Source organism: Pseudorca crassidens, chromosome 2 (assembly GCF_039906515.1).
Source record: "Pseudorca crassidens isolate mPseCra1 chromosome 2, mPseCra1.hap1, whole genome shotgun sequence".
NCBI classification, from domain to species: domain Eukaryota; kingdom Metazoa; phylum Chordata; class Mammalia; order Artiodactyla; family Delphinidae; genus Pseudorca; species Pseudorca crassidens.
In genome coordinates, this window is record NC_090297.1 from 157,940,458 (window position 1) to 157,966,886 (window position 26,429).

The 26,429-nt window shown below is 35.1% G+C and overlaps 1 protein-coding gene across 12 annotated transcripts in view; it reads left to right on the forward strand.

Annotated features, from left to right (window-relative positions):
- Positions 1-26,429, forward strand: part of SDCCAG8 (SHH signaling and ciliogenesis regulator SDCCAG8) — a 265,774-nt gene that overhangs the window by 31,123 nt on the left and 208,222 nt on the right. For 10 of the 12 annotated variants that reach the window (XR_010941422.1, XR_010941421.1, XM_067729496.1 and 7 more), the window contains 4 exons: positions 2,814-2,939; positions 7,896-8,036; positions 16,528-16,592; positions 19,336-19,524. Coding sequence is in view for 10 of the 12 variants with exons in the window: in XM_067729496.1 (XP_067585597.1) it covers positions 2,814-2,939; positions 7,896-8,036; positions 16,528-16,592; positions 19,336-19,524 (521 nt within the window). In the remaining 2 variants the exon portion in view is untranslated. The remainder of the gene's footprint in view (positions 1-2,813; positions 2,940-7,895; positions 8,037-16,527; positions 16,593-19,335; positions 19,525-26,429) is intronic. The other 2 variants (XM_067729494.1, XM_067729499.1) reach the window with 2 other exon arrangements.

Consider the following 26,429-nt stretch of genomic DNA (forward strand, 5'->3'; position numbering starts at 1 on the left):
ATTTCCTACTTTCTGAAGAACTTCTTGTAACATTTCTTGCAAGGCAGGTCTACCAGAGACAAATTTCCTAATTTTTGGTTATCTGAGAAAGTCTTTATTTTTCCCTCACTTTTGAAGGTTGGTATCACTGAATACAGAATTCTAGGTTGGTGGGGTTTTTATCTTTCAAAACTTTAAATATTCCATTGCACTCTATCCATGCTTGCATAGTTTCTGAAGAGTAGCTGATATAATTCTCATCATTGCTTCTTGATAGGTAAGGGTATTTTTTTCTCTGACTTCTTTAAAGAATTTCTCTTTGTCTTTGATTTTCTGCAGTTTGAATATGCTGTTCCTGGGTGTGGATTTTTTAGTTTTATCTTGCTCAGTGTTCTCTGAGCTTCTTGGATCTGTGGTTTGGTGCTTATAATTAATTTTGGGAAATTCTCAGTAATTATTGCTTCACATATTTCTTTTCCTTTTTTATTGTTCCACAATTCTTGGATATTCTCTTCTGTCTTTTTCATTCTTTTTCTTCTTTTCATTTCAGTTTGAGAAGTTTCTGTTGACAGTTCTTCAAGCTCACTGATTCTTTCCTTGGTTGTGTCCAGTCTAGGGACTTCCCTGGTGGTCCAGTGATTAAGACTCCGTGCTTCCACTGCAGGGGGTGCAAGTTCGATCCCTGGTTGGGGAACTAAGATCCTTCATGCCATGTGGCATGACCAAAAAAATAGGGGGAAAAAAAGAAAGGTTGTGTCCAGTCTATTAATGAGCCCATCAAAGGCAATCTTCATTTCTACTACAGTGTTTTTGATTTCCAGCATTTTGATTTTTTTCTTAGTTTCCATTACCCATCTGTTCTTGCATGTAGACAACTTTTTCCATTTGACCCTTTAGCATGTTAATCATAATTATTTTAAACTCTCCATCTGGTAATTCCAACATCTCTGCTGTATCCAAGACTGGTTCTATGCTTGCTTAGCCTCTTGCATCTGTGTTTTAAGTCTTTTAAGCCTTCTAATTTTTTGTTGAATGTTGGACATGATGTACTGAGTAAAAGGAACTGAGGGAAATATGCATTTAGTGTGAGGTTTTTTGTTTGTTGTAGGAGTTAGACTGTGTTTACTGTTTGCTGTTAGTATAGGTGTTAGAGGCTAAAATTTCCTCTAGTGTCCTGGTTTTTGTCTCTGCTGTTGTCTTTGGGCTTCCCTTGAGAATTCTTCTTAAATACATTCTGAGATGTGCAGTTATTTTAGTGTATTCCCTTGTTATGATATAAGAGCCCTTTTGATGTGGTGGTAGGGTATGGGAGTATGGGGAGCATTTTGTAGTCCTATGATTAGGTCTCAGTCTTTTAGTGACCCTGTGCCCCTTGGCTATGTCCTTCACAAGTGTTTCTCAGTCTCCCCCTCCCCTTAAGTGAGATGGCAAGGCTAGGAAGCTGGAGTTGGTTTATTTCCCTTCCCCCAGGTCACTTAGGTTCTGAAAAAAAAAAATGGTTTTTAGGCTCTGGTAAGATAGTTTCTCTTGAGGCAGGCCTGGTTAAAAAGAACAGAATGCTTTTTGGTTACTTTTCTTCTCCTACTGAAGGAAGCAGGAGAGGGATTTTCTCTAGTCTTTGCTGTAAGAACCTGGTACTGTCATATAAGAGTGTAGGAGACACCTTCCCCCCAGAGACTGGGTCCTCCTGGAGTTTTTAACTCAAACTGGTCTACACTAAGCTTCCAGCATTTCATCAATTACTTTACTGATATATTTTTCTACCCTGGCACTGGTTCCCCCAGAAGTTTCTGCTCTGGTAGATTGTGGTTCTCAGGAGTGCCTGTCTGTCTTTCCATTTTGAGGGATAATAGTTTTCCCTGTGACCTTAATTCTCTGATGGATCTAAGAAGAGTCGTTGATTTTTCAGTTTGTTCAGCTTTTTTTCTTATTGTGAAGATGGGAGTGATGTCTTCCAAGCTGCTTATATGTCAGACCAACAACTGGAAGTATGCAATGTTTGTTTAATTACAATTTTCAATTACAGCTTTGACTTTTTTTCTGAAAAAAATAATTGAATGGAATTTTCATATATTGTACAATAGTTTTTTGCACAACCAGTATAATAAAAAATGATTGCACAATTATATTGGTAATGAAGATTAAGTATTGTACCATCAATATATCAATATTTTTCACATTTTTTTAGGGTGAGATGTAACTTAATAGCTTTTCTAATTGCTATATACTGGTAATTCTTTATATTATGCCCTGCACGGGCAAGGAAACACTCTTTAAGAGCTCTCCACCAAACAATTTCACTCATAATTTCCTTCCATCTGGCTAGCAGTTCATAGATATTCATTGTAACTTTCCTTGCCTTTCTATCTCAGTGTCCTCTATTATCTATGTAGTCCTCTGTCAATTTTCAACAAGTTATTGGCATTTGATCAAGAATAATAATCTTACCTTATTTTTCAGCAGTCTACCTCATTCTTAAAAGTCTTTTAGATAAACCTTTTAATTAAAGCATTTCTGTAAGCCTGAAAAAAATTGTCAGAAACCACACAGTCCTGTGATATGGCCATTAGCAGGTCCTCTACTATCTTCCCCTAGCCTTCTCTTTGTTAACTAATGCTTGAGTTTCTTTCCTTGTCTAGATGTAATTATAATATTTCTGAAAAGGGGTAGACAGCATCAGTCTTCCATGCTTTATATCATATTGGATCATCTAGTAATCAACAAAAAAAAGCACTACTTAAAATTGCTTAATGTATGCAGTCCACAAGTGGCATTTCTTAAAATAAAAGAAAAAAATGCTTAATGTATTTGGTTTTTGTTTCTGGTTTTTATAGGAGGAACTCTCTGGAATGAAAAATAGGGTACAAGTAATTGTGCTTGAAAATGAAAGGCTCCAACAAGAGCTGAAATCTCAAAGGCAAGAGGAAACAATGAGGGAACAAACACTTCTGGATGCATCTGTGAGCATTTATTTAAACGATTAAACTAAAACACATAGTTTGAATATTGCCTCCTACCCTTTCCCCCTGCCTTCTTAACTGCATAGTTTTTTTTTCTGGCAGTTCGGCAGAAGTGCTATGCTGGTATTCACTTGGGGCCTCAAAAATTAAAATTCACTGTTTTAATTTATTGGTGGAATGAATCCTCAAATGAAATGATGTAGTGATACCTAATATCCACTCCAGTTTCCTTTCTGAGCATACCATTTATGTTTTTTCCATATGGAAAGAGCAGGTCTAAAAGCAGGGAGTATGTAATATAGGAAGGACTTGGTTAAATCCAGCAACTGTTCAGAACTGTAGCTTAGATTTCTGTTGTATTTCTCTAAATTTTCTTTGAACTTTCCATTCCAATAAGTCTAGTTAGCATGGTGTAGCAGGAAGAACACTGACCTGAGGGTCCAAGATTCAAAATGTTAATCTTCCCATTGTCCCTAACAAGCTGGGTGTTGAACAAGTAATTTTATGGGACTTTCAAGCATGAAACCTCATGAGTCCTCTGTTTATTTATTGGCTTTTGAGAAATTCACCAATATTAGCAGTTCTTAATCTTTAATGTGAATGACAGTCACTTGGGATATTTGCTGACAGTGCAGATCCTGGGCTTCATTCCCTGAGAGTCTGATTCAGTTGGTCTGGGCTAAGTCTTTGAGTTAAAAATATGAATTATTAGCAAGCTGCCAAAGTGAGTCTAGTATCAGTGGAGCACATTTTGAGGAACAGAGAATTAGATGATCTCTATAATTCTGTGACATAAAATTTTTATGATGATATTTAAATAAAGTTTAAGCTTAATATCTTTTTATGAATTATCAGAGATACTTTTGCCTTAAAAATGTTTTTTACTCTTTTGCTATGGGATGTAGTTAATCACAGCTTATATTATTATATTAGTAATATTAGTAGTTAAAAATTTCATCTTAGTTTCTTATTATTTTGGTGTCAATTTGAAAATGATATAGCCTTATAGAAAGTACTTAGAAGTAAGTTCATTTTTAAAATAAGTATATTCTTTTGCTTTTCCTCCAAATATGCAGCGAACAGTGACTCAGTTATTCATAGTCTTCAATATTTATACAATGGAAAGAAGTGGAAGATGGGGAAGTGAAATAAGAAAGGAAATTAGGCAGACAAGTGAATCAGAGGGCAAGAGAAGTAATGCAAAAGGGGAAGGAAATGATGGTAAATGCTCACATGCTTTGCCATGTGAACAAAGGAAACTTGCTAAAGAAAACTACAGATATACAGATTATAGAAAGGATAAAGTTGTAGAGAGGTTTTTGTTTAAACATTCACATGAGCTAAAACATAGTGCTAATATTGAAACGGTTGTTGCAGATGTGTCAGGTGACCTTGATATCTATTTTAATGTTAGTCTTCTGTGTTATTTTGTTGTTACAGAATTGTTGCCCCCACTTTTTACTTGTGTAGGTGAATTGAGGCATTTCAGCAACCTATGCATGGTGTTGTATTGAGAGTTTTGAGGTAAATGAAACTATTTAGAATATCTTGAATATAAACAGATCAAGAGATATTATCTTCTTTTTTTTCTGCACTCTTTTTAATGAGCCTATTACCATGTTGATGGTAAATCTTGCCAAAGCTGTTGGCAGATTTGAATATATATTTTCAAAGTTTCTTAATGCTTTCTTTGGAAAAACAATTGAGATAGTTATATAGTAATAATTAGTATTTATTGATGACTACATGGCTGTGATATGCCAGGTACTGTATCAAGTACTTTCTTTACATTATATTATTTCCATTTTATGATAGCCACACAAGGCAGGTGTTGTTATATCTATTTTCAGGTGATTAAATTAAGGTACACAGCAGTTAAGTAACCAAAGCAACTGGTCTAATGTCACAAAGCTGGGACTCAAACAAAGGACTATCTGACTCCACAAATCCATCTACCTGGCCTCGAATTACACTGCCTTTCTGCCTAGATTAGGAATAGCTTGTCAATATTGAACCAAACCATCTTCGTTTGCCATGGACTGGGACTTGGATGGCAGCCTACATGACTTTGAGCTTTTAGCCTAGTTTATGACCTAGCAGTTGAAGAAGGAAGCAGATTATTTCTAAAAAACTAAAACCATTCAAAGAGTATTTCATTTCCATCTTCATTTTTCATCATTTTTCCTTCTTAAGGGGCTTTTCTTGAGAGTTCAAAAAATTATATTAAAATATGCTTTTTATTAGAAAATTTGGCATGTGTGGTCAATCAAAGATCTAGGAGATTTTTTTTAAAGTAGAAAATTTCTGAGCCATTTCTTTCCATGTCTCTTCTCATCCCCGTCCATTCCAACCCCTCCCCTCAGTTAAGAAATCAAAGGTTTTCAGTGATCTTCAGGGATGTAAATGTAATTTGATTTTTGAAATCTTGGTCAAATATCATTCGAGTTTTTTAAAAGCTATCTGTGAAAGAACAAAGTGTCAATTAGATTAGCACTTCTTTCCAAAGAATAACAATATTTTATATCAGAAGTCAGTGATCTATAGTCTACATACTGTCTCCAATTTCTCCATAGGAAATTAGTACCACCCTCCTTCATTGCTCTGCAAGACTATTTTGAATGCAATCACATCTTGGGTGATTTTTTCCCTACCTACAGAATCAAGCTCAAGCTTATTAACATTGCACGCTTTACCTTTCAGACCCTTATTTAACTCTCTACCTTCTTCCTTTTTTTGTTTTTTAATTTTTTTATTGAAGTATAGTTGATTTACAGTGCTGTGCCAAACTCTGCTGTACACAAAGTGACTCAGTTATACACATACAGACATTCTTTTTTTATATTCTTTTTCATTATGGTTTATCACAGGATATTGAATATAGTTCCCTGTGCTATACATTAGGACCTTGTTATTTATCTATTCTAAATGTAATAATTTGCGTCTACCAACCCCAGAGTCCCAGTCCCTCCCTCTCCCTCCCTCCTCCCCCTTGGTAACCACAAGTCTGTTCTCTATGTCTGTGAGTCTGTTTCTGTTTTGTAGATAGGTTCACTTGTGCCATATTTTAGATTCCACATATAAGTGATATCATATGGTATTTGTCTTTCTCTTTCTGACTTACTTTACTTAGTATGATAGTCTCTAGTTGCATCCATGTTGCTGCAAATGGCATTATTTCATTCTTTTTTATGGCTGAGTAGTATTCCATTGTATATATGTACAACATCATCTTTATCCATTCATCTGTCGATAGACATTTAGGTTGTTTCCATATTTTGCCTGTTGTGAACAGTTAGAGCTTCATCTTCTGACATTCATTGCCTTGTGCTTCAACCTTTAGTAATGCTGAATTGCCTACAGGTCTCTGGCAGGCACTATGCTGTTTCACGCCTCTGTGAGTTTTCTCATGATGTTCTCTCTTCTTGGCATGCCCTTCCCATCTAGCTTACTCTTTTTCACCCTTCAGATATCATACCAGTGTCAAAACTTCTCCAGAAAACTTTCCTTGAATCTCCAGTTGCTCTTAGTATCCCTCTTCTGTTCTGGTGTAGTCCCCCATGCACACCTCTGGCCTAGCACTTGCCTTGTTAAATTGAAATTATCTGCTTGGGTGTTTCTCTTCTTCATTAGTCTGTAAACTCCTTGAGGATAATATTGGTCTTGCTCATTTTTACCCCCCTCCCCAAGCTTTTAGCACAGTGCCTGAACATAGTAGGTACTACACAGATGTTTGCATTAAACTGAACTTCCCAAAGAATATGGAATAGAATCTCAGAATACTACTTTGGATGAATGCAGTTTACTACATTCTAACATATGACACTGCAGTATACTTCTGTGTTTGGGGACATGTCCTCTCTTATTAATACTACTGTGTCCCTTGGCCCTTAGCAGGAGTTCAATAATTACTTGTTGAATAAATTAATATAAGTATTTTAGTTCTTGATTCACACATAAATCACCCAGTTCTTTGGGCTGCTTATTTCATTGAATGTTGAAAGAATGCCAAAGTTCGCAAGCTGACAGTGGGTTCACCAAATTCAGTCTGTAGGCATGTTTTGTTTGTTTGAAAAACTGACTCAATATTTAACACTGTTTCAGTTGAAGAGCCAAATATCTGCCTCATCTTTTTAAAAATCAAAAGATATTTTGGTAATGTGAGTTGGTATTCCCACATGGTAGCAATTGACTGAAACTGAGTAGTGACTACTTCCTTTGGTTGCTCTGTCATGGTCCCAACCATTACTTTCTGAGTCCTTGATGTTCAGGCTGCATGTCAGTTCTATTTATCACCATGCACTGTTTTTCTTATTGAAGAGAAATAATTTTCTGAAAAGGCAGAAGAGCATAGTGGTTTAGGACTTTGGAGCTAGAATGCCAGGATTCAGATCCTAGCTCTGCCACCTATTAGCCGCTTTCTACCTCTGTGACTTTTAGCAGTTACTCTGTGTGACTCAGTTTCCCCATCTATAAAATGGAGATAACAGTGAAAATTCTCTCATAGGATTGTTGTAATGCTTAATGTGTTAATATATGTGGAAGACATAAAACAGTGTCTGGCACATAGTAAACATAAACATCATATGTATTATTATTAGTCATGCCTTTATGAAATGTGGAAAATGAAAAACAAACCAAGAGAGGTTTATGTGTTTCAAGAGTATCTGTCTTCAAAGAAGTAAGAGATAAGTTCATTTGTACAATATACTGATATCTAGCCCTCTTTGCTCATTTACATTATTGCCTGTACCTATAGGAATGTGACTTTGTAACACTTGTTTGGAATATGACCCTAATAGCTTGAAAATGTAAAATAATTCTTGATTTGTATTTAGAAGCATCTGCTCTTTTTCTTATTCCTTTCATCACAGATAATAATCAGTATTCCATTTGTAAAGTATGTATATTGATTTAAAGTTAAAGGTTGAATGCAAGTACTTTCACATTTTATTTTAGGGAAATATACAGAATTCTTGGATTACAACAGGTGAAGATTCTAGGGTGGATGAAGCTGCCAAGAGATCATTTTCCCATGGCAATGCAGATATTATCAAAGCTGCATCTGCTAGTGAGGCTGAAAAATGGAAACTAGAACTGGTGAGTATTTGGGTACTTTTCTCTTAGGCATCTACTTTTTTGGGTACTTTTTTATTGTGGTAAATATATATAACACAAAATTTGCTATTTTAACCATTTAAAAATTTAAATGTATAATTTATTTACACTAAGTACATTCACAGTGTTGTGCAACATCAACACTATTCATTTCCAGAACTTCTTCATTATCCCAAACAAAAACTCTACCCATTAAACAATAACTCCCATTTGCTTCTCCTTGCAACCCTTGGTAACCTCTTCTACTTTCTGTCTTTGAGTTTGCCTATTCTAGGTACTTCACATAAGTGGAATCAAATAATATTTCTCCTTTAATCTGGCTTGTCTCATTTAGCATAGAGTTTTCAAGTTTCATCCATGTTGTAACATGTATCATAATTTTATTCCTTTTTTTAAAAATTTTATTTATTTATTTATTTTTGGCTGTGTTGAGTCTTCGTTTCTGCGTGAGGGCTTTCTCTAGTTGCAGCGAGTGGGGGCCACTCTTCATCGCGGTGCATGGGCCCCTCACTGTCGTGGCCTCTCTTGTTGCGGAGCACAAGCTCCAGATGTGCAGGCTCAGTAGTTGTGGCTCACGGGCCCAGTCACTCCGCGGCATGTGGGATCCTCCCAGACCAGGGCCCAAACCCGTGTCCCCTGCATTGGCAGGCAGATTCTCAACCACTGCGCCACCAGGGAAGCCCCTCATTTCTTTTTAAGGGTGAATAATATTCCATTGTACATATATACCACACTTTGTTTATCCATTCATTTGTTAATGGATTTGGGGGGGTTTCAGCCTATTGGCTATTGTGAATAAGGCTGCTATGAACATTGATGCACAAGTATCTGTTTGAGGCCCTACTTTCAAGGCATTTGGGTATATACTCAGAAATGGAATTGTTGGATCATTTGGTAATTCTTCATTCTTTTTTCTGTCTGCTTCTCAGACTCAATAATTTCAATTTTCCTATCTTCAGATTTACTGATTCTTTGTTCTGCTGCCCATATCTTCCCTAAAATCTCTTCAGTGAATTTTTCATTTTAGTTTTAGTTGTTTTCATCTCCAGAATTAGTTTGGTTCCCTTTTATAATTTGTTTTCCTGACTTCCTTTAGTTCTTTGTCCATGTTTTCTCTTAGCATTTTGAGCATATTTAAGACAGTTGTTTTAAAGTTTTGGTCTAGTAAGTCTGATGTCTATAGTTTCATAAGCATGGTTCCTGTAAATTTATTCTATTTCATTGAGTGAGCCATGTTTTCCTCTTTCTTTGTATGCCTGGTGATTTTTTTTGTTGTTGAAAATTGAGCATTGAAGTGTTATACTGTGGTAACTCTGGAAATCAGATATCCCATTTTTTTAAGGTTTGTTGTCTTTTTTATTGTTGAAGGCTGTAGTAGTCCTTTTGTTTTAAGAGTTTTCCAGACTATTTCTGTAGAAACTATTCCTTGTCACGTGTGATCTTTGAGGTCTCTGTTTCATTAGCTCATAGTCAGCTGATGTTTGACAGATTTCTTTGCCAGGAGCTGAAACAAACAACAACAAGAAAAACACCAAAAAGCCCCCCAAAATAGAAGAACCAACTCTCCAAGTCTTTGCAGTTTGGCTGTGCTGGTCTTCACCATTCAGCTAGGCTTGCTCTGAGCCTAGAGATCAGCCTGAGTGAAAGCTTCAGGTCTTCTTAGGACTTTCCTGAGCATGCATTTTCCCTGGGCTTGTTTGTGGCTTTCTAAATTCCCCCTATACACAGATGCTTTTGAATGTCCTAATTTCCCAAAGAGTCTAAAATAATTCTATTTTAAGATCAAATGATACTTTTAAATCCTCTGATCTGGGTAAAAACAACATCAAAAATGGAATGTTCTAGGGAATATAGAGGGAATCACAGTTCTGCTGTCATTATCATCTACAGGTGTTGTTAGTTTTCAAAAGGCTCTTTCTGGCCCAAATCTCCCTGCTCTTTCTCATTCCCTAATCCAAGCTTTATTCTACTATTTAGGAAAGAGTTCCTTTCTTTAAAAAAAAAATCTGAAAGACTAAATTATATGTTTTTTTCCAGCTGAATAAACTATAATATCTACTTAATACCCATAGGATTAAGACCAATCTCCCAAGCCATCTACAATTTACTTAAAACTACATTTCCAGACTCACTTCTCACTCTTCTGTCACGTTCACAAGTATTGGCTATAAGCATGCAGACCACTCACTACTTGCTACTTCATAAACTTATTTCCCAATTCCATTTCTCTTTGAAGAATTGACTTTGGTTTATGCAATCATCCCTACCTAAAATGTTTCCTTCTTATCCTCTACATATTGAAATGTTTCCAGCCTGCCAAACTTAGTTCAAGTGTCCCCTCCCATTCTACCTTCCCTGATTACATGCTTCCATTCCTCCTTTTCCCACATTAGAATTATTTTCCCTCTTATGTCTTCTCTTATTGTTCTATTTATAACTATTATAGGTTCTTTTTTTTATCCTGTGTGTGTCAAAGGTCACATCTGTGTGCATTTGTGTGCTTTATATTCCAAATCTTTCTCACTTTTTTCAAGGATTTCACTCTTACACTTACCTCCTCTTGTTCTTGTATCTTTTATCCCTCGTGACTGGTTTATTTTCAGCCAAATATGTGCTTTACTAGCTCCCATCTACAAAGCAAACAAACACAAAATATATTCTCTTCGTCCTACATTTCCTTTGAACTATCACCCAGTTGCTCCCCTTCATACCAACGTCTTTCCAAACAGTTGTCTATACTCATGCCTCTGTTCTTCACCTCCCATTCTCTCTTCAACATACTTTATTTGAGCTTCTCCCCACCTATATTCCCCTAAAATGTTTCTTTTCAAGGTCATTAATAACCTCCACATATCAGTCCTCATCTTCCTGAACCTTGGAGCAGCATTCTGTAATATGCACATTAGTTGATCATACCATCCTTTGATTTTTCTAATGAAACAATTTTTTTTTTTGCGTTACGTGGGCCTCTCCTGTTGCGGAGCACAGGCTCCGGATGCGCAGGCTCAGTGGCCATGGCTTACGGGCCCAGCCGCTCCGCGGCATGTGGTATCTTCCCGGACCGGGGCACGAACCCATGTCCCCTGCATCGGCAGGTGGACTCTCAACCACTGCACCACCAGGGAAGCCCTCTAATGAAACAATTTAACATAAATTCAGAAAAGTATGCAAAACAAAAATGTACTTAATGATATATCTCCAAATCAACAAGCATATAATTGTCACCTGTAAGATGTCTAACATTACCATGTCCCAGAAGCCCTGTTCATGCCCTCTCCCAGTCACTGCCCCTTCATTCTCTTAAAGCTAATCACTATCTTGACTTTTATGAAAATTGATCTCTAAGCATGATCCCCAAACACTCGAATTGATTTCTGCCTGCCTTTTAAAACATTACATAAATTGAATCACATAGTACATATTCTTTTTTGTCTAGACTTTTTTGTTCAACATTATATTTGATAGATTCATACATGTAGTTGCATGTGTTAGGAGTTTGTTTATTTTCATTGATGGGTCTACTGTATGACTATAACACAATCTATGTATCCATTTTATTGTTGAAAGACATTTATATTTTTTCAGTTTGGGGCTATTGTGAATATTGCTGCTATGAATATTCTTTTATATGTCTATTGGTGTGCATTGTATACATTTACGTTGGGTATGTACCTTGGTGTGGCACTGTTGGTCGTAGTGTATATATATGTTCGATTTGAGAGATAAGGGCAAACTTTTCCAAGGTGGTTTTTACCAGTTTACACTTCTGTCAGCAGCATATGAGTGATACCATTGCCCTGTATCCTTGCCAACACTTGATAGTCTGTTTTTCTGATGGGCTTGTAGTGCCATCTCATTGTGATTTTCATTTTCATTTGTCTGATTACTCATGTGATTGAATATCTTCTCATATATTTATTGGCCATTTGATGTGCTCTTTTGTGAGATGCCTGTTCTAATATCCTACTTATTGTTTTGAATTATCTGACAATGTTTTTTTGAAGTTCTTAATATATTATGGATACAAGCCCTTTGTTAGTTATATCTGTTAAAACATATTTTCTTACTTTTATGGCTTGCCTTGGAACTCTCTTGAGAGTTTTCGTTTTCTCTTTCTTGATTAGAATTTCTTAATTTTAATGTGGTCCAATTTATCAGTGTTTTCCCTTTATTTTTTTAGTGCCTTTTGGTTATCTGTATGTCTTCTTTGGGAAAATGTCTATTTAGGTCTTCTGCCCATTTTTTTTATTGGGTTGTTTGTTTTTTTGATATTGAGTTATATTAGCTGTTTGTATTTTTGGATATTAACCCCTTGTTGGTCACATCATTTGTAGATATTTTCTCCTTTTCCATAGGTTTTGTTGCTGGTTTCCTTTGCTGTGCAAAAGCTTTTAGGTCTCACTTGTTTATATAAAAAGTGTTTCCCTACCCCCAAGTCATGAAGATATTCTCCTATATTATCTTTCAGAAACTTTATAATCTTGCTTTTTACATTTAGAACTACAGTGTACGTGGAATTTATTTTTGTATCTGATGTGAAGTGTAGGGGGTTACTTCTTCCATAGGGTTATTTATATATCACAGCACCACTGTTGAAAAGACAATCATTCGCCTGCCACATTTGTTATAAATCAGGTGTGTGTATGTGTGTGAGTCTGTTTCTGGGCTTTGTGTTTTATTTCCTTGGTGTCTGTGCTACTACTTCTTTGTGCTACTACTATTCTGTCTTGATTCTTATAACCCTGCATCTGGTAGACCAAGTCTTCCAACATTGTTCATTGACCTGAAGAATGTCCTGACTGTTTCTTGCCTTTTGCATTTACAAGTACATTTTAGAGTTAATTTGTCAAGTTTCAAAAAGCCATTAAGTGGTTTTGATTGAGATTACATTTTAAGGTATAGGTCATTTTTTGGGGGGGAGGAATTGATATCTTTATAGTAATATATTGTGAAATATTAAAATCATGTATCACTCTATTTAGGTCATCTTTAATTTTTGTCAATAATCTTTTATAATTTCTGAGTAAAGGTCTTACACATCTTTCTTTAGAATTAATTTCTAGACTAGTTATGATATTATCATAAACAACATACATATTTAAAATTTTTCATTTTATAACTCCTCAATGCTGGTATAGAGAAAAGCACATGGTTTTTTGTATTTTGACTGATTCCTACTTTATTTTGAAAGTAGTGTTAGCACGGTATTTTTTCCCTATCCTTTTACTTTTAACATAGTTGTATTTTCATATTTAATATGGGTTTCTTGTGGACAGCATATAGTTGAGTTTTGCTTTTTTTTATCCAATCTGACAATATCTTTCCTTTAAATGTGATTATTTATATAATTGGGTTTAAATCCACTATCTCGCTGTGTCTTTTTTTTTCCCATCTACTATTTCTTCACCTTTTTTTTTCTGCCTTCTTTTGAATTAGTTGAACATTTTAATGGTTCTATTTACCTCCTTTTCTCAGTCTGGAAAAATCTTTAGCATCAGCTTTCACCTGGTTGCTCAATTGAGCAACCCAGGGTTATTTTTAATGTCTTTTTCTCCCCCACATCTATTCAATCATGAAATTCTGTCAACTTTACACGACATGATAGAAAGCCTAGAAGGGAACATAGGCAAATCATTCTCTGACATAAATTGTAGCAATATTTTCTTAGATCAGTCTCCCAAGGCAAAAGAAATGAAAGCAAAAATAAACAAGTGGGACCTAAAAGCTTTTGCACAGCAAAGGAAACCAGCAACAAAACCTATGGAAAAGGAGAAAATATCTACAAATGATGTGACCAACAAGGGGTTAATATCCAAAAATACAAACAGCTAATATAACTCAATATCAAAAAAACAAACAACCCAATAAAAAAAAATGGGCAGAAGACCTAAATAGACATTTTCCCAAAGAAGACATACAGATAACCAACAGGAACATAAAAAGAGATTGTTAGAGAAATACAAATCAAAACCACCATGAGTTATCACCTCACACTGGTCAGAATAGCCATCATCAAAAAGTCTACAAATAGGGGCTTCCCTGGTGGTGCAGTGGTTGAGAGTCCGCCTGCCGATGCAGGGGACATGGGTTTGTGCCTGGGTCCGGGAAGATACCACATGCCGCGGAGCGGCTAGGCCTGTGAGCCATGGCCGCTGAGCCTGTGCATCCAGAGCCTATTCTCCGCAACAGGAGAGGCCACAACAGTGAGAGGCAAAACGTCTACAAATAATAAATGCTGGAGAGGGTATGGAGAGAAGGGAACCCTCATACACTGTTGGAGGGAATGTAAACTGGTGCAGCCACTATGGGAAACAGGATGGAGGTTCCTTAAAAAACTCAAAATAGAGCTACCATATGATCCAGCAATCCCACTCCTGGGTATTTATCTGAAAAAAATGAAACCTCATATTTGAGAAGACACATGCACCCAAATGTTCATAGCAGCACTATTTACAATAGCCAAGACGTGGAAACAACTCAAGTACCCATCAACAGACAATTGGCTTAAGAAGATATGTTTATATATATATACACATATATAAAATGGAATATTACTCTGCCATAAAAAGAATGAAACATTGCATTTGCAGCAACATGGATGGGCCTAGAGAATATTATACTTAGTGAAGTAAGTCAGACAGACAAATACAAACACTATATCATATCACTTATATGTGAAATCTAAAAAATAATACAAATGAATCTATATACAAAACAGAAATAGACTCACAGACATAGAAAACAAACTTATGGTTACCGAGGGAGGGAAGGAGAGACAAATTAGGAGTATGGAATTAACAGATGCAAACTCGTATGCGTAAAATAAATAGGCAAGAAGGATTTACTGTATAGCACAGGGAATTATATTCAATATCTCATAATAACCTATAATGGAATGTAATCTGAAAAAATGTATATAATTAAATCACTTGGCTGTGGACCTGAAACATATACAATATTGTAAATCAACTATACTTTAATAAAAAAATAAATAAAACAAAATAAAATTTAACACTAAGACTTCCCTGGTAGTGCAATGGTTAAGAATCCGCCTGCCAATGCATGGGACATGGGTTCAAGCCCTGTTTGGGGAAGATCCCATATGCCGCGGAGCAACTAAGCCTGTGCACCACAATTACTGAACATGCGCTCTAGAGCCTGTGAGCCATAACTACTGAGCCCGCGTGCCTAGAGCCCATGCTCCACAACAAGAGAAGCCACCACAGTGAGAAGCCTGCGCACCTCAATGAAGAGTAGCCCCCGCTCACCACAACTAGAGAAAGCCCGCACGCAGCAACAAAGACCCAATGCAGCCAAAAATAAATAAAATACATAAATTTATAGAAAAATAAATAAATAAAATTTAACACTAAAGAGAAAAAAATTCTGTCAATTTTACTTTTATACTGCTTTGTACTAAATCTTTTCTATCTTTGTTGCTTGATTTCTCTTGTTCATGCATTTATCTCTCACCTATTGATGTTTATTTGCAATGTCTTCATTTGTGATGATCCCCTTTTTCCACGCTTCAGAGTAATTTAAGATTCAATACTGATAAAAAGATTTCAGTGTCCATCTAATACATCAACTACATAGAGACTTTTATTTAGTTGTATAGACTAAATAAAAGTCTTCATATTTTTATTCTTCTCACTGACCACCTTACCTAATCAGCCCATCTCTATCTACTCTTCCACCTAGCATTCTACGTTCTAGTGATACTGATTGGCCAAATATATAGCATGCCTTCTCCAGCTTCTGTGCCTTTTGCTCTATTGGAAATCATCCTTCAATCTTTGCATCTCCTCCAATGAAGGCTTCTGTACTTCTCTTCAGCTGAATTACAAGTTCCTGCCTTTCTGATTTCATTTTACCTTCTGTATTTTCATTAGAGTAAATTATAAATAGTTGTAATTGTTCATCTGTCTTTCTGTTCCTTCTTAAATCTCCTTGAGGTTAGTGGTGTCTTCGTCGTAGAAACCCAATAAATATATGTTGAATTAAAGAAAAACTGGATATCAGCAGAGGCTTGTAGATTGTATATCACTTTGGTCTGTCGTCCTGTGATTTATAGCATCCTTTTTATCATTCATCCGGCACATATTTTTTGGTATGTCAGCTATGCAGCAGTCACAATGGGAGATTCCACGAAGATTTGATTCTTGTCTTCATGGACCTTACAGGTTATAATTGGTTTTGCCTAGAGTCACACTTTTTTAAAAATAAGAACTGATGTATGCAATTTTGAAAAAAAATTTTTGTTAGTAATCACCATTTTATGACTCAGTAATTCTCTGCAGGCCTCTGCTCAATAAAAATAAGAGTATTTGGGGTGGACTAGGGAAAGTGATTCCAGAGGGGACACAATGATTTTCCTCTTGGGTAAAAAGAAATGAATTTAATATTAATAATTAAAATTTGCTTATAAAACACAGGGCATGGAGAAATATACTTTTTTTTTTCTTTTCTAAAGGAGAGACTAAAACTTACTTATGAGGAAAAGAGTAAAATCCTGGAATCTCAATTGATGTTTTTGAGGTAAAGTATTATCATCTATTTAAAGTTATTGGCAAAACCATAATGATCTTAAAAATATGTTTGAATGTTTGCTGAAATGCCAGTTTTAGTCAGTATAGGAATTACTTGATGATATTTTATATGCAATATATGAAATTTGCTAAGAATGGTAAAGGATAAGGGGATTTGTGAAGTCCTTTTTCAAATCCCATTTCAAAGAACTGTGAGCTAAGTTATAAATTTTATCCCTTCATCAGTTGTAAAATATTTGTGTTTTCCCATAGAAAAAAGAATCAGAAGCTGCTCTTATGGAAATTATGTTTTTAAAATAAAATAGTATAAATAAAGCACTTTAATTTTCAAATTACAAGCAAGTATTTTTTTCCTCTGTAGGTAGTCTTCATCTAATTTTTAAATTGCAACAATAATATAATAGTTTGAGTATTTGTATACATGGTGAATTTGAGTATATATGAATTTTCATGTACTTTTTCATATGTTATCAAAAATCCCAATAAAACCTATACATTATAGATTAACCATTAGTGCTTTGTTATATATTATGAGTAGGAAAAGATAGGAGTTAATTTTTTTAAATTAAAGGTTAATTGAAATAGTGGTAATGAAATATTTTCAAGTGGAATAACCTTTAAAATATTTTTATAATTTTATTTTAATAAGTCCAATTTGAAATAAAATTTAACATCTTCCAGGCTGTACATTGTCTAGAGACATAACTAGAGTAATACTAAGAACCAGAACTCATGGCTTTTGTTGCAAATGTTATTATTCATTTATTTTAATATACTCTTATGCTTTTCATGCCTCATAAGGTTGAGGATTTCTCTAGAGATCTTTACTAGAGCTTTCATGAAGAAACCTAAACTTTTAAAAGGTGATCTAATTTTTGGTTTCTTGATTTGCTATATGTTGATTTCTATTGTGTTTTGGTTCTTCAGTTTTTAAAGTGATATATTTCTAGGTCATTATATTTTTGGGAATGTGACTTATTTTGTCTCATTCACAATTCAACTATGCAATCTTTAATTACATTAAAACGTCACTTTGCAATGGACCAGACTTTGTTTCCTGCATTCTTCTGTTTCCTCATTTTCTTTTAGTATAATTTAAGATTATTTAAAGAAACATTTTCTTAAAGAAAGAAATAAAATCACTACTCTTATAAACTCTGGTTTTATGTTACCTATTTGTTTTTAATTTTCTTTTTGCCATTTCATGTAACTGAATCTACTTGAGTGTTTTGAATTTGAACCTGACAGAAATAGTAATGGAGACTCTGACTTTGGAATGTACTTCTAAAGTTCTTTTTAAGCCTTTGAAAGTCAGACTTTTTCTACATGATAAGTAGAAAGAAAACTTATTATGTTGTAGATATCATCTTGGGAATAGGACATCAACAGCTCCTATTTTTCTGCTTCAGCGTGTCATTAGATTAGCTTTTTTTAACCCTTAGATTTCCTGTAGATCTTTCCCACCTCTCCCAGGCTGTCTCAAAGCCCCCTAAATCCCAAGAGTCGAGGTAGTATGTGACAGCCAGGTGTCTTGATTATTGGCTTCTCCTTTGTGACAGTGAACAAATTAGAATGGCTATAAATCTCTGAATTTAATAGAAACAGCAGAGAGTAGTCTGAGCCAGAGATAAAGTGCCTGCCTTCAGCAGTCTAAGAATTTAAGAACAACTTTTTCCTTTTTAAGTTAGGAAGTTTTAAAAAAATACAACATGAAAGGGATGTGTATGCAAGGAAGCTCAGTTACCCAAGTTGACTTTACCAAAGCTTTTTTGGGCAGGGGGAGGAAAATACAACCCATATACTGGTCTTTTAATCCTTGACAAGTCAACTTGGAGAAAAACCTCATCCAAGAGCTATCCCATTGAAACAAACAAAGAGCACACACACACAGTTCCTCAGCCCTTTCTTTACCAAGTTGCATATTTCCAGCTAATAGCTGCTACTTATGAAATCTTATGTCTGGCAAGTTCTAACTTCTTTCTGTAGCCCACTCTCTTTTGAAGCAGTTCTTTGTAGATTAGATAATGTTTTTTGAATTTTATTTTATTTATTTTTTTATACAGCAGGTTCTTATTAGTTATCTATTTTATACATATTAGTGTATATATGTCAATCCCAATCTCCCAATTCATCCCACCACCACCACTGCTCCCCCACCCACTGCTTTCCTCCCTTGGTGTCCATACGTTTGTTCTCTACATCTGTGTCTCTATGGATAATTTTCTTTTTTTTTTTACCGAAGAAAAATGAACAGTAATAAATTACTCATACATAAAATCCATTTTCTTTATGTGATCTTTTAAGGTTGTCTTTACAAATTTTAAGGGGTGAACATTTGAAATAGGGTATTTCCCTCAATTCAAGGATGTTGTGTTATGTTGCTCCACCCCTTTATTAAGAGAAACTATTTAGGATTTGTGTTTGGAGTTTTATTTTTTTGTGTGGAGATAGGATCCTGTGGAAAAAAAGCCAGTATCAGAGGCAGACTAATCTGTTAAAATCCTAAAACAACTTGAAATTTAATATTTTCAAGGCTCATTTTATTCAAAGTGTCAATTAAGATAATCACACCTACATTTTAGGGCTGTGGTAAGAACTAATAAGGTACTGTATGTAAAGCACCTAATAAGGTAAGCACCAATAAATGATAGTAGTTATTACTATGATGATACATTTAGAAGTAGTATACTTTTACCTGGCCATTTGCTGGAACTTTTTTCCCTTCTTTTTAGGAAAGACCTAGTTGAATATCAGAAAAATTGTGAAGATCTTAAAGAGCGACTAAAGCATAAAGAGTCTCTTCTTGCTGCTAATATTTCTAACCGTGTTGGTGGTCTTTGTTTGAAATGTGCTCAGCATGAAGCTGTGCTTTCCCAAACCCATAATAATGTTCACATGCAGACCATTGAAAGACTGTCTAAGTAAGTATGTTTCTCTATGTGGAGTCTTTGGCAACATGGAAACTCATGTCTTTAAATGGGCACAGTAGTTTTTTATCCCCATGCTAAATCGCATGTTAAGCTTCAAATAAAATGGATTTTAAAAGGTCCCTTCATTGTAGCTTTCTTAAAGACAGACTATGTGGGTTCTGCCAACTGTGTATAGCCATGTCATTTTGGACAAATAATTTTATCTTTCTTGGTTTCAGTCTCATCTGAAATGAGAGAATTGAAGTAGATAAGCTTTATAATTCTGTTCATTTCTATAACTCTATAATTGCAAATCCAGCACTATTCATAACAAAACTGAGTTTGAGAGGAATTCTTTCGATTTTGCCTTATTTTGGATATCCCTGCTGTAGTATAGGTAAAGTGAGTTTTTATCAAGTTTTTATCATGTGACTGTTATGAAGAATATTATGAGTACACTGGAAGAAGGGCCCACTATATCCCATTATTAGTATTTGAGGATCGACTAAGGACAAATTACAAATGAGCTTTTATGGAGTCAAAGTTTTCATCTAGGCTGAAATACTACAGTTTTCTGTGTACATCTTTTTTGTTTTGTTTTCAGTATTCCAGAGGAAGCCCTTTCCTATGAAAATTATATTCTGTAGAAGTTGAGAATTATTATTTAATATACCATCCAATGATGATTTATAGAGGGTGTTCTCTCTCACATGCCTTCTGCTTTTCTCTAAGCTCAAGGTCACCTCTCTCTGTCTGTTGGGTTCATTTAAATAGTTCAAACATCACTTCCTCTTAGAAGTATTCTCTCACCAGCCTCACCCCATTTTGTCCTCAATTGATTTAGGGTCCTTCCTCCTGTAACTTTATAATATATTGTGTATACTTGCAGACAGCAACTGTGTTTTGTTTATTTCTGTATCCCTGGCTTCTAGCAGAGTACCTGGCCTACAGGCATTTTGGTATTTATTGCTTAACGTCAGAGATCGTCTAATTGGAACTGGTGTCAGGAGTCGAAAGACTTGGTCAATAAAGTTGGTTTTGAACTTTGGACAAATGACTTTACTTCCCTAAGTTTGGAGTCTTCTTTTGTTTGGGGGAATAATACCTACCTTTTGGGATATTATAGATGCAGCTTAGCCTTGTGACTAGAGCACTAGCTTTTGAGTGAATCTGCCTGGGTCCATACTTTGGTTCTACTGATAACTTACTATGTAACCTCACAAAAATTACTTAATTTCTCATGCCTCAATTCCCCCATTTGAAAATGGAGATAAAAGTACCTAATAGTGTTATATTTGAGGGGACATTGAAAGAATACCTATATAGTGCTTAAAACAGTTCCTGCCATATTGTAAATTCTCTATAAATAATAAAACCCTTCTGTACCTCGCATACTTTAGAAGCAGTCAAAATGTCTGGTAGCCATGGTTTCTACATATGACTAACCTATTGTCTGTTGTATAAAAACTGAATTTCTCCAGTGGTAGTTTTCATGATCTACAGTGGTAGTCCTGCTTTTTGTTAAATATTCTATTAATTCTTAAATATATTATTAACTTATATATATTTAACATAATGACAATTTATTAAGTATGTTAAATATATTTTCAGATACAAGTAACGTGTGGTAAACATTTCTTATATGCCAAGGACTGTGCCAGATAATTTAAAAACATAATCTCTTTTAATCTTAGTAAAGCATTCGTGAGGTAAATACATTACCCTCATTTTACAACTAAGGAAACTGAGGCTCAGAGAAGTTAAAAATTTGCTTGTTTATATTTGAAAAAAAGAACGGAATCATACTTCACAAAAGTAAATTCAAGATGGTTTAAAGACCTAGATATGATTCTAGACTACAAAAGTATTAGAAGAAAATATAGAAAAATATCGTTATGGCCTTGGGCTAATTAAAGTTCTGAGCATGACGAGGGAAGTGAGAGTCATAAAGGAAAAAAAAAAACTTGACTCCATTAAAACAAAACATCCTTATGATACAATATTACAAACTAAAAAGATGGGAAAATATTAACATTTTATATAACAAAAATTTTGGTACAATGTATAAATAATTTCCTTTGAAAGAAACAGAAAAGAAAAACTGCCCAGTTGCAAAATGGATATAGATTAGGAACTGGTAAGCAATAAAAGAGGAAGATAATACACGAGGAAGTACTCATTCTTTTTTTTTTAATTGAAGTGTAATTGACCCACAATACTATGTTAGTTCCAGGTGTACAACATAGTGATTTGGTAATTCTATACATTTGCAAAATGATCACCACAACAAGTCTAGTAATATCTGTCACCATGCAAAATTATTACAATATTATTAACTATACTCCCCATGCTGTACATTTCATCCTTTTGACTTATTTATTTTGTAACTAGAAGTTTGTAGTGCTTATTCTCACCTGTTTTACTCATCCTTCCAAACCCCTCCTCTCAGGCAACCACCTGTTCGTTCTCTGTATCTATGAGTCTGTTTCTATTCTGTTATGTTTGTTCATTTGTTTTGTTTTGTTTTTCAGGTTCCACACATAAGTGAAATCATATGGTATTTGTCTTTCTCTGTGTGACTTATTTTAGTTAGCATAATACCCTCTAAGTCCATCCATATTGTTGCAGATGGCAAGATTTTATTCCTTTGTATGGCTGAGTAATATTTCATTGTTTATGTATGTGTATATACACACATACATCACATACTCTTTAATCCATTCATCTGTTGATGGACATGTAGGTTGCTTCTATATCATGGCTATTGGAAATAAGACTGCAATGAACATAGGGGTGCATACATCCTTTTGAGTTTCTGTTTTTGTTTTCCTCTGAAAAATACCCAGAAGTGAAATTGCTGGATCCTATGGTAGTTCTACTTTTAATTTTTTGAGGAACTTCTGTACTGTTTTACCTAATGGCTTACTAATTTACATTTCCAACAACAGTGCTCTAGAGTTGCCTTTTTTCCACATCTTTGCCAACACTTGTTATTTGTTGTCATTTTGATGATAACCATTCTGACAGGTATGAAGTGCTATCTAATTGTGCATTTTCCTGATGATTAGTGTTGCTGAGCATCTTATCATGTGGCTATTGGCCATCTATTTGAGTTCTTTGGAAAAATGTCTATTCAGGTCCTCTGCTCAGTTTTTAATCAGGCTATTTTTTTATGTTGAGTTGCATGAGTTCTTTGGATATTTACCCCTTATCAGATATGTCGTTTGGATATTAACCTCTTATCAGGTACATAGTTTGCCAATATCTTCTCCCATTCAGAAGGCTGCCTTTTCATTTTGTTGATAGTTTCCTTCACTGTGTAAAAGCATTTTAGTTTGATGTAGTCACACTTGTTTATTTTTGTTTTGTTTCCCTTGTGAGGAGATATATCAAAAAAATATTGCTAAGACCAATGTCAAAGAGCATACTGGCTATGTTTTCTTCTAGGAGTTTTATAGTTGCAGGTCTTACATTTAATTCTTTAATCTATTTTTAGTTTGTATGTGTTTATGGTGTGAAAAAGTAGTCCAATTTGACTCTTTTGCATGTAGCTGTCAAGGTTTACTAACACCATTCATTGAAGAGGCTGTCTTTTCCCCATTGTATGTTCTTGCCTACTTTGTCATAGATTAATTGACCACGTAAGCATGGGTTTATTTCTGGGCTCTCTGTTCTGTTCCATTGGTCTATGTGTCCATTTTTGTGCCAGTACCATATTGTTTTGATTACTGTAGCTTTGTTGTATAGTTTGAAATCAGGGCGTGTGATACCTTCATATCTGTTCTTCTTTTTCAACATTGTTTTGGCTATTCAGGGTCTTTTGTTTCCAAACATATTTTAGAATTATTTTCTCTGGTTCTGTGAAAAATGCCATTGGTATCTTGATAGGGATTGCATTGAATCTGTAGATTACCTTGGGTACTATGGACATTTTAACAATATTAATTCTTTCAATCCATGAACAGGGGATATCTTTCCATTTGTTCTGCTGTCTTCAATTTCTTTCATTAGTATTTTATAGCTGTCCAATTATAGGTCTTTTACCTCCTTAGTTAGATTTATTTCTAGGTATTTTATTCTTTTTAATGTGATGGGAAATTGGATTGTTTTATTAAATGCTCTTTCTGATAGTTTATTGTTAATGTATAGAAATTCAGCAGATTTCTGTATATTAATTTTGTGTCCTAGAACTTTACTGGATTCATTGAAGGCTATTATTTTTTTGATGGCATCTTGGGGATTTTTTACATATAGTATCATGTCATCTGCAAACAATGACAGTTTTACTTCTTCCTTTCCAATTTGGATTCCTTTTATTTCTTGTCTGATTGCTGTAGCTAGGACTTCCAATACTATGTCGAATAAAAGTGGTGAGCGTCAAAATTAAATAAGTTGACTGTGTAGAATAAGTGGAGCTGCAAGTATCATCTCACACCGGTCAGAATGGCCATCTTCAAAAAATCTACAAACAATAAATGCTGGAGAGGGTGTGGATGAAAGGGAACCTTCATACACTGCTGGTGGGAATGTAAATTGATACAGCCACTATGGAGAACAGTATGGAGGTTCCTTAAAAAACTAAAAATAGAATTACCATATGACCCAGCAATCCCACTACTGGGCATATACACTGAGAAAACCATAATCCAAAAAGAGTCATGTACCACAATGTTCATTGCAGCTCTGTTTACAATAGCCAGGACTTGGAAGCAATGTAAGTGTGCATTGACAGATGAATGGATAAAGAAGATGTGGCACATATATACAATAGAATATTACTCAGCCATAAAAAGAAATGAACTTGAGTTATTTGTAGTGAGGTGGATGGACCTAGAGTCTGTCATACAGAGTGAGGTAAGTCAGAAAGAGAAAAACAAATACCATATGTTAACACATATATATGGAATCTAAGAAAAAAAAAAAAAGGTCATGAAGAACCCAGGGGCAAGACGGGAATAAAGACGCAGACCTACTAGAGTGGACTTGAGGGCATGGGGAGTAGGAAGGGTAAGCTGGGACAAAGTGAGAGAGTGGCCTGGACATATATACATTACCAAATGTAAAATAGATAGCTCGTAGGAAGCAGTCAAATAGCACAGGGAGATCAGCTCAGTGCTTTGTGACCAGCTGGGAGGGTGGGAGGGAGGGAGATGCAAGAGGGAAGAGATATGGGGATATATGTATATGTATAACTGATTCACTTTGTTATAAAGCAGAAACTAACATTTGTAAACCAATGCTAACCATTGTAAAGCAATTATACTCCAATAAAAATGTTAAAAAACAAAACCAACGCAGCCAAAATAAATAAATAAATAAATTTATTTTTTTAAAAAAAGAAGAAGAAGTAAGGGTGCCTGTTAAGCAATGATTGGCTGGGGCTTGAAATGATTGCTTAGTTACAAGGAGGGACCTTGAGACCATCAGGTTGCAGGTGGCAGCTGCCAGCAGATACTGTTTTGAGAATAGCTGGTGGTGTCCTTGAGTCTGATACTGTGATAGGGAAGAACAAATCTGACTCCATATAAAATCTGTTTCTTTTACTTTAACCTTTGTATTCTATGGCTTTTGCTTCAAGTTAAGAATGTTGCCTATAGCCTGAAATATACAGGATAGCCCATTCTCAAGGCTCTGACCTTTAAGAGTATAACACTTTTCCATTCACATAGAGATAAAAAGTTGCAGAACAGAGAGTAACAGTTGTTTTGTTGGAGGTTTACAGGAACATTGTGACCTAACCTTCATGGACGAAGAAGTTTGTCCTGCACCAAAGAAGTTTGATTCCTGCACCAAGAAGTTTGCAACAACCAACCTCACCCCTCTCTCAGCTTGCCCTTAAAAATATTTTGCTGAAACCGTTCAGGGAGTTAGGGTTTCTGGGGGGATCAGTCCCCCATTTTCCTTGCACGCCCCTGCAATAAACCTTTCTCTGCTCCCCCCGCCCGCCCCCCCTCCAAAAAGTGGTGAGAGTGGGAATCCTTGTCTTATTCCTGATCTTAGAGGAAATGCTTTCTGCTTTTCACTGTTGATTGTGATGTTAGCTGTGGGCTTATCATATATGGCCCTTATTATGTTGAGGTATGTTCCCTCTAAACATATTTTCTGGAGAGGTTTTATTATAAATGAATGTTGAATTTTGTCAGAAAGCTTTTTCTGCATCTACTGAGATGATCATATGGTTTTTATTCTTCAGTTTGTTAATGTGGTGTATCACACTGATTGATTTGCAGATATTGAAAAATCCTTCATTCCTAGGATAAATCCCATTTGACCATGGTGTATGATCCTTTTAATGTATTGTTGGATTTGGTTTGCTAGTATTTTGCTGAGGATATTTAATTTCCATCTAGGTTCTTCAGTCTGGTTTTGGTGTCAGGGTGATGCTGGCCTCATAAAATGGGCTTGGAAGAGTTCCTTCCTCTGCAGTTTTTTTGGAATAGTTTGAGAAGGATAGGTATTAACTCTTCTCTGAACATTTGGTAGAATTCACCTGTGAAGCCACCTGGTCCTAGACTTTGGTTTGTTGGGAGATTTTTTAAATTACTAATTCAATTTCATTATGAGTAATTGGTCTACTCATATGTTCTATTTCTTTCTGGTTCAGTATTGGGAGATTGTACATTTCTGGGAATTTGTCCATTTCTTCTGGGTTGTTCATTTTATTGGCATAATATTGTTCATAATAATCTCTTATGATCCTTTGAGTTTCTGTGGTGTTGGTTGTAACTTCTCGTTCATCTTTTCTATTGTTGTTTTAGTCTCTATTTCGTTTATTTCCACTCTGATCTTCATGATTTCTATCCTTCAGCTAACTTTGGGTTTTGTTTGTTCTTCTTTTTCTACTACCTTTAGGTGTAAGGTTAGGTTATTTATTTGAGATTTTTCTTGTTTCCTGAAGTAGGCTTGTATCTCTATAA